At 39.3% G+C, this 9,636-nt stretch overlaps 1 protein-coding gene and 1 pseudogene across 1 annotated transcript; both read right to left on the bottom strand.

The window, feature by feature from the left end:
* Positions 1-2,086: 2,086 nt before the first annotated feature.
* Positions 2,087-3,034, bottom strand: LOC128491613 (olfactory receptor 10A7-like; annotated as a pseudogene).
* Positions 3,035-8,588: 5,554 nt separating this feature from the next.
* LOC128491614 (olfactory receptor 6B1-like) lies at positions 8,589-9,371 on the bottom strand. The gene has a single exon (XM_053463933.1). It carries the CDS (start codon positions 9,369-9,371, stop codon positions 8,589-8,591), a length of 783 nt encoding a protein of 260 aa, XP_053319908.1.
* Positions 9,372-9,636: the final 265 nt, after the last annotated feature.

The raw sequence follows: 9,636 nt of genomic DNA on the forward strand, positions 1-9,636 counted from the left end.
CTCACACGGGGACGGGGCCATGTGTTTACACATTTGTATTTAGGTCTATATTCTAAGAGTCTAATGATCAGTCTAGTTAAAGGTTAACTCAAATTACCAGACTCTGGGTCAGTCGCATGTCCCCGCATAGTAACACAGACAAAACTCGCGTTTCACATAAAAAGTAAACAATAAAAAATTGGGCTTTGCAGGGCCCCCAATTACCCAAGAGGGGGAGGTCGATAATCACCCTCCTCTTCTCTCATACCATGTGTGGGGATGAGGGGTTAAAAATCCTTGGGGACCATCTATGCCAATTGGGGTGTTTGACTGAAAACGAGGACTGAAACGGTTAAACCTTGGCCTTTGTCCCTGGCTATTTCTGCTGTGTGGCAGCAGTAATAAAGCCAAGATGTGGTCAACAAGAAAAACTAACGATTCAAATGTGGCATTGAGACAAGACAACCAAGAAACAATGAGGTATTCCACAATGAAGGGAACAATGAATAGCAGGCGGCATGTGTAATTACCTGTGGGAAAGTAGCCAATGGGTACAACCCATTCTTTAAATATAAACTAATCCGAGGGTCGCCTACCATCCCCATGTTATGCTATAGGGAAAGGCAAGCAATCATGTTAAGCTATTAAGGAGGGCAACCAAACAGAGAATCACCTACACCCCCAGTATTATTCTAAGGGGATTGGCACAAGCAGCCTCGGTTAAACTCTATTGTATGCGGCCACCCAATGATGATTCAATTGACTCAATGCACAAATGTGTCTTCTCACGTCACCCCATTCTGTCTCCCGACTCCCTTCATCTGGCTCACAGTAGTATTAAAATCACTGTCCATCACCTTGAAACTGAAAGCTGCAACATCATGCTTACTCTATAAGAACCCATTCAACATTTTCAGATGATGCTCTCAAGTCTTCATCGTCTGCACAAGGGGCCATCAAAAAATTCAAATAAATTAAAATGCATGACCTTAAAAATTTAAAAAAGAGTTGGAAAAAAATCCTCTCTGTGTCCAATGGCAGCAGACTATAAAATAACCACTGATTGCACGGGAGTCTATATATACTACCATGCACCAGCGGCCCCAAGTGTTTGGAGGGTACATTGCACCGTTCATTTACTTCCCAAGAAACCAATAGCCATTTCACAATCTGCTGCCATCGGACGTAGAATGGATTCATTTTATTATTTTTGTACCATTTTCTTTTCTTTTTTCTCTCAAGCTCCTTTTTTTAAATGTTATTTCCTAGATGGTCCCTTTCCCCTGTGCTGAAGATAAGGTAGAATAGTCTTATTTACCTCAGGTGGAACCTTTTGAATGTTAAGAGACGGTGATTTTGGACTTCATCTTGTGCTTCCCTCTCACCATTACCAGCGGGATATGGGGTTTACAAATTAGCCCTACTGAGGGACATAAAGGTGCCAGGGGGCTAAAAGGGGTTATTATGGTAGACTTTTTTAATTTTTATTTTAATTGTAACACTAATCCCTCCATCCCACAATATAGGGATGGTGGTAAGCGATGAGACATGAGGTGTGGTGGTGGTATCCTCATACCACCACCAAAGTCTGCTTGAATGGACCTCATCTCCACTACCAGAGGGACTTAGAGGTGAGACGGTAGGTGGCATATTTTTGTTATAATTTTGGGGTCTTCCAGAAGGGTATTTTATATTACCCCCATCCCCTGATAAGGGAATGTGGAAGAGGGGGGTATATCCAACAATACACCTCCTATATCGATTTAATTTCCCCCACTACATCACCCATGAGGTGGGGGATGAGAAGGGGCAATTGTTCATCCCCTTCGGTTAATAGGGGTCAGTTGATCCTGATATAGGGTCTTAAATGTCTTTGGAACACGTTTATTGCAGTCCTATGTGCCAACATCCTAGATATCATTTGTTCAATGCTGACCATACTAATTTGGCACTCCCTTAGTCCAGTCGATGTTCATTGGAGAAACCTGCATGTGGTATATTATAAGATATTCAATGTATACAAAAAAAATGTCATAGTCATGTTTAATAATATTTTATTAATAAATAATCCTTTCCTGGATCTTTTGTATGTAAACATTTTCCATTCTCATTTGGTTGCTGGTCGTCTCCTTTTTACATAGATTATCTTATTAACCGCTGCTCTGAGTTCATTGTTTCTCAGACCGTATATGAAGGGGTTAAACAAAGGTGTGACAACTGTATAAAGTAGGGATTGAACTTTAGTTGCATTAATCAGAATCCCTTTGGGTGGAATCACATAAAGAGTAATCAGCGTCCCATAATAAATGCAGACGACAGCTAGGTGGGAGCTACAGGTGGAGAATGCCTTTTGTCGACCACTGGTGGTGGACATCTTGAGGATAGTGATAAATATGCTAATATAAGTCCCAACAATGAAACTCACGGGCAATAGTGTCACTGGAATACCTAGAACAAGATTTTGAAGTTTAATAGCAGAGGTATCTGAGCATGAAAGTTCCAACAGTGGAGCAGGATCACAGAGAAAATGGTCAATGACATTAGGACCACAAAAGCTCAAGTTACACATCTGAGAAACAGTAATCATGGTCAGGAGAAAGGCAGAAAGCCAAGACCATGTGGCCAGGTGAAGTCGGAGCTTAACATTCATTATGGGAACATAATGCAATGGATTACAGATGGCCAGATATCGGTCATAGGACATTACAGTGAGAAGAAAGCACTCTGTGATAGCAGAAGAACCAAATAGGTAAAGTTGGCTGATGCAACCAGCAAATGTTATGGTGTCTCCCTTCTTTACCAAAACAGATAACATGTTAGGTATAATAATGGTGGTGAGAATAAGGTCCGACCAAGATAAGTGAGCCAGGAAGAAGAACATGGGAGATCTGAGATTCGGGTTTACAGATACTAACGCTATGATCAAGAGATTACCAGACACTATGATGATGTAAACCGTTAGGAAAAGTATAAAGAAAGGAATCCTGAGATTCTGAACACTCTGGAATCCGGCCAGCAAGAATTCTGTGACTGTAGTCCGATTTTTTCAATCCATGGAATAGTTAGACCATGTTTGTAGTATGGTGGTCCAGTTCCAGCATCAAGGTCCTGTTGTATTTTTATGATATATACCTATTCAAAAGAAGGGAAAGCAAATATATACGAAATGTCAAAACTAAGAGAACATGGACTTGGCTCAATCAAGCCATCTAAATTTCCAACTAATGTGGAAAAATGGACACAAAAACCATACTTACCACTAAGAGATTAAACTCCAAGGGCACATAGTCAAGTAGCAAGCCCTAACTGCTCGATCTTGTGTACATGTTTCCTCATAGTGAACACCATCTTTAATTTAAAATCACCACTTGTCTAAGTAGATCAAAGCAAACATCTAGGCTGCCATCTTTGGTTGAATTAGGTTAAATTGAGGAAAACTAGCCATAAAAAAGGTGTTTTTTTGTTTAAGTTGATACCTATCATTGGGCCAACGTAGAAAAATACATAAAGTGACATAAGCTTTTGGGACCTCAGAGGTATCTTTATAATGGAAAAAAGGAGACCTCTGAGGTCCTGAAAGGTTTTGCAGCTCTTGTTTTTTTTTCTACATTTGCCCAATAAAAAGGTCCTCTAAGTAAGTAAAAAAAAGGAGCATTCAAGCAATACAACAATGTCCCACATTACGAATAAAGAATACATATTGAAGTACATTCTAAGTTTTTTCAAATATATTCATATAGTTAAATCATTCAGATTTCTGCATCTACTGAACTATACATTATGCAGGGCCACCTCAGGCCTTCTTGCTATAAAAACCTGCCAGTGTTAGCTCTTCATAATGAATAGTGAAGTAAAACCCCCAAATCTCCTTCACATTCTCCATTTAAAAGAGTAGGTAAGCGTGTGTGGCGGTCGGACACCAGGTATCCCGATGGGTCCTATGTGGCGGGCTTTAGCATAAGCCCTGTATTAAAAAAATCTAAGATAATGAAATACTGCAGAAACACTGCTAAACGTGTGGATATTAGCACAATGATACATAAATAAAATTCAAAAAAAAAATCTGACCAAATCCCCTTTCTCCCACCAATTTGCAATCAACCTAATAGACCTTTTAGTCATTTTATTTCTTTCCTTTTGAAGTATTATTCAATTAAAAACAATACAGAAACATTTAAGAAGCTTTTTTTTTCTTCTTTTACAGCATAAACCTAAAAATGTGTGCTTTGGGGGTCATACAAAAATTAAGCTTTCCTACCAAAAAAAAAAATAAATTATGGATTTTTTTTTTTAATTGTCAAATTTTTTTTTCTGGGAAGGGTTAAAGCATTATTTTATTGTTTATTTTTACAGGGAATTATGTTTCTAACACTGGATTTGGTTACAAAAGCATTAGATTAGCCAGACTACTTATTTTTAAGTATATGGGTTTTAGGAAGCAAAATGACACGAGTCTTTGAAACTTTTATCGATATTATTCTACATGACATTTATCAATAGAGCTTTAACCCCTTAATGACAAAGCCCGTACATGTATGGGCTCAAAATGCATTGTTTTCAATGGGTTTAGGGACCACCCATTGTCCTTAAGGGGTTAAACATATCAGAGCTATTTCCTAACAAACTGAGAGATAAAACAAAGCAACGTACAAAATACAAAATATCCGTCTTTCCCTAAATAAGAATTGTTTACGTTCTCTGCCGTCTCAAAAAAAGTTATTCACTTGTTTCCAATAAAATACTGAGATGAAATGGGCTCCTTCTCAGTTAAATTATGTTTTTTTGTTTTTTTTTGTGGTTTTATTTATCCAATAAAGTCCAAATTTCGGAAATCATTTGAGAGGCCAATCTTCAGTTCAAATGCATTGAAATAAAAAGATTTTTTTATGACGTAAAAAAAAAATTATTTTAATATTACTGTTAAATAATAAGTAAATAATAATAATAATAATAAGTAAAAAAAAAAAATCTAACAAGCAGGACAAACATACAGCCGAAACGTGAGCGTTAACACCATCATTACAACGTTATTATGGGCAATATCATACCCTTTTTATATTTTAATGATGGCTTAGGGACTGGAGAAAGGTCCTTCAGGAATTCATGTCTCCAAAATGACTTTATCCCCGGGAGTCTAATTATTTAATTCAACCGAGAAGATGTTACCCATCAATAACTTTGTTTATAAGGATTTATTTATTATTTATTTAGCCAGTATTTTATTATTGCACGCAAAAAAATATATATTTTATATATGTATTGTCCTTCTATTGAGGGAAATAAGATGCTGTGTAACCCTCATGAAAGGAACAGGGCGCTTCAGGTTTTGGACTTATTAGCTCTAAAATGACACATTCCTAGACCTTAACCCCTTCAAGACCGGGACGTACCTGGTACGTCATCGATGATGCGCGATCCAGCGTCGCTATGAATCCGTAGCAGCCACTCCCCCTCAATTCGCTTTGAAGCGAATCACGGAATTAAAATATTTTGAAAAAACTGCGGTCTTCAAGGGAAGACGCAGTACGCAAATGCCGGTCCTGAAGGGGTTAATCCAAACCTACAAGCACAAGGCTTTAGTGTCGTATTTTGTCCAAAGCCCATAAACTCGCCTGCCACGCCAAGGTTTAAATAGTCAGACCAGCTGGGCCAAAAGATTCTTATCTGCAGTCAAATGTGATTGATTGATTGATTGATTGGTTGCCCCACTTTCATGAATGATCTTGGGAGTGGGTGGAGCTAGCTATTAGCCACTCCCATTTACACACAGTAAGGAGATCTAGGTTATCTGATGAGGATTCCAGCATTCATTCTAAGATCCACAGACTAAAATGGTGTCCTAGTGGAATGGATGGAGGGGAAAATGCATTTATCATAAACAAAGCCCTGAAAATGAGACCAGACCCCCCCCCCCACAAAATGGACTAAAATGAAGCAAAACGCTCAGAATCTTAAACTGAAATTTGTGGCTGCACACTCTTTAACACTCTCATTCATGCTCACACTCTCTAAGTGTTTCCCTATCTTCTCTGCTGACCACTTCCGCCAAACAACACGACATAAACTCAAACGCCAATTATACCCTCTCAAACCAGATGGAATCCATAGCCTAGACAGGACATACCCAAAAGTCCCCTAAGGCTAATGGTGGAGCACCTTATGGGTCCCAGAGTGATGGTAGTAGTGATGGTAGATGGTTTCATTAAAACAGAACCAAGTGGGATCTCCTCACTCTCCAGCCCTTACTTCTCCTTCAGTGTTATTGGATAGGAGACTGGCTTATCCCAGGTTTAATAAACAGAACATCAAAGAACTTTGTAATTCAAACAAATGAAGAACACGTTTTCTTGTCCCTTTTTTTTTTATTTAATTTTTCTGTTTTGGACAAATTAAAAGGTATATTTTTCCTTAAAAGCACAATACTGTAAAAACATTTTTTTTTACTATAGAAATAATGTAGACAAATTCTTGTTAAGAATAAAAAAAAAAAAATCAAGCAATCAATGATACTCACCACTTCCGAAATCCAGTAAAGACTCCGGGTATTGGAACAGATTGCTCTGTCCCAATATCAGGCCCCGGGCACCGCAACCGCCTCTGGGAACCCACCATGTGCCCCCCCTTTCCCCCAACCCCCTACTTACCTAATACACGGGCAACCGGCATTCTTTCATTTCGCCATCTAACTACTTTATACCGGTGCCCCCTGGTGGATGTCGCCGGTATAACGCAGAAGAACCAAAAAAGTGACGAAAAAAGAGAAAATGGAAGTAGACTATATAGACTATATATAGAGAGATTATATGCCTGGTGTGGTGTCACCCCCTGTAAGGTGTCACCCGGGTTGTGACGCCACTGAATAAATCATTGGTGAAAAATCAGAGGAATGAACAGTTGCATAAACATTTGGAGACACCAGAAAGTTTCTTGTTTCATATTTCGTCTTGCACCGATTAAATAAATATTAACTGGGTGTTTTTGGAGACACCCAACAGCAAGTGCGAAACTAGGAAAGGTTAGGCAGAGGTAGATGGCAGTAGAAGACCTGTCAGTTGGTCAGTTTCCCAGAAGAAATGGGTCTTATACGATACTTTGGGCAAGTTGAGAAAAAAGTGCAGGAAGGACAGTTACATACACATACATGATGGTTATGTTTATGCTATGATACGTGTTTTTGTGTCTTAGTGGTGTTCACAATGGATTTACAGGTTCACAATAGTCATAGAGTATCTTGGAGCAAATGAGGATGTCACCTAAAGACGACATGAGACATGAGCATGTTGGGGCATTCCATTACCCAAAAGACATGACAAGATACTCAATGATGACCATATCTTGTGTTTAAGGGCAGTCTTGTCACTTGTCAGCTTCACTTATATGGATCAGGTCATTCGACATCAGTGAAAATGACCTGTTTCATACAAATTGCATTGTTTTGTCCATTTGTTTGCCTGCTGTAGATGGGTCATCTCTAGCTCTCACACATTTACTTTTTTCTGAGGTCACTCAGGCTTAAGCAAGCGAAGATAAGCATTTTGGCAGCATTCCCAGAAAATGTGGTTAAGGTCCAAAGTGGGTGAGCATTGAGAGTCCAATAAATGTAACAGGCGCTGCTTATGAAGTATTAGCAAATGCAAACTCCCCAGGAAACAATGAATGACAGGGTTAAGGGTTAAAAGAGGTTAAATTCAGCACAATAAAAGAAAGACTATAGTTAACCATTGCAATGCCAGAGATATCTATACAAACAAAACACAAACTTATAACAGAGATGTCCAAAGATGGGGAAAATACAAATCTCAGGGGTTCTGTAGACCTCAAGCTACTTCTGCTGAGAGGCTCTTCCACATTTCCACCACCCTCTCAGTAAAATAAATCTCCCTTACATTGAGTAAAACTTTCTTACATTAATTAAAATGTTCTATTCAAGCAATTTAATGTGTTTTTTTTTTGGGGGGGGGGTCTTGTGCTGCTCCCACAGAAGAAGCACAGGCTAATATTTTCAAACTAGTAGCAAAAGGCCCACAAAACCTCTGGGATTTCCGCTTTTATTTAACGTACGGAAGTATTATATAATGTCAGGAAGATCTACTTTACTGAGAGGGTGGCGTATAAGGGGAACGACCTCCCAGCAGAAGCAGTAGACACATTTAAACGCGCATTGGGTAGGCATAGGGCTCCTGCTCAGACTAATACATCTTAGGCAATTTCTGTGCAAATGAAAATTAACCATTGCAGTGCCAAGCAAAGGTTATGTTATAGTTAAGGTCAATGCGGCAGTACCATCTCCCACACACTGACCCTCCTCCTCCCCGAGGAAAGTGCGGCTCATTTGCTGTCAGGTGGAACTCAGCAGCAACTGGATCCAACTCGAGTTCCACGTCATGAGTTACAACTCAAAAGCTAGTTTTAGTTGAACACTGTCAAGTGGCTTGGGGTCCAACTCAATTGAGCTTCCTATGTAACTTAACTGTTAAAATGGACCTGCTTGCTAACGTTAGATATGTCTGACAACATGTTTGGAGATATATATATATATGAACACAAAATATTTTATACCAAATTAGGCATTTTGCTTTGTATGTCTTGATTTAGTGCCAGGGTCCGATTTAAGGTTCTTTGGTGGACACATCTTTCTGTTTTTGTGCGAAAAATACTTTCCATATAGCGGCCCTTATGTCCACATTTCTAAAGCTGTATATTATAGGATTGAACAACGGAGTGCCTACAGTGTTCAGAAGAGACAAAAACTTATTTGCGTTGAACCAACGGCTTTTAGATGAACTCAGGTACACGGCACTCAAAGACCCATAATACGCGCATACAACAGCAAGGTGAGAGCTACAGGTGAAGAAGGCTTTCTCTCTGCCTTTTGTGGACGACATTTTCAGAATGGTAAGGAAAATATAAAAATATGTTCCAACAATTAAGAAAAATGGGGGCACAACTAAAAGACAGGAAAACACGTTGACTTGCATTCTAACGAGAGAGATGTCTGAGCATGAATGGTCCAGAAGAGGTCCAAAGTCGCAGAAATAGTGGTCAATGATATTACTACCGCAGAACTGTAGGTTATACATCTGAATCATGACACAGAGCGTCATTATGAATCCCAAAACCCAAGTCCATGCCACAAGTTTATATTGAAGACGGACATTCATGATCGAGGCGTAATGCAATGGTCTGCAAATAGCCAGATATCGATCATAGGACATGACCGCGAGAAGAAGACATTCGGTGCAAGTAGATTCTCCGAAGATATGGAACTGGGTGAGGCAAGCAGTGAAAGAAATGGATCCGCCATTTTTCCATATCACGTATAACATGTTTGGTATGATGTCAACGGTGAAGAGCAAGTCCGAGAAGGACAGGTGGCAAAGGAAGAAGTACATTGGGGATTGTAGTTGGCGAGTGGTTGAGACCAGCGCAATGATAAGAAGGTTTCCAGTTAAGGTTGAGATATGGACAAGAAGAAAGAGACTGAAAAGTACAAACCTAAAGCCATGGAGGCCTTGGAATCCGAGAAGAAAAAAGTCAGTCACCGCTGTTATGTTCCTACCACTCATCATTTGCCTGCAAAGAGAAAACGTTACAGGGTCCTTTTTAAGTAATATTGTATTTTATTTAGTAGAAAATGTAAAAATGGATGACATCGAA

This window comes from Spea bombifrons, chromosome 4 (assembly GCF_027358695.1).
Source record: "Spea bombifrons isolate aSpeBom1 chromosome 4, aSpeBom1.2.pri, whole genome shotgun sequence".
In the NCBI taxonomy this organism is placed as follows: Eukaryota; Metazoa; Chordata; class Amphibia; order Anura; family Pelobatidae; genus Spea; species Spea bombifrons.

What these genes read in the sequence shown, in the direction of transcription:
- LOC128491614 (XM_053463933.1), bottom strand. Translation starts at nt 9,371, where the DNA reads ATGTACTTCTTCCTTTGCCACCTGTCCTTCTCGGACTTGCTCTTCACC.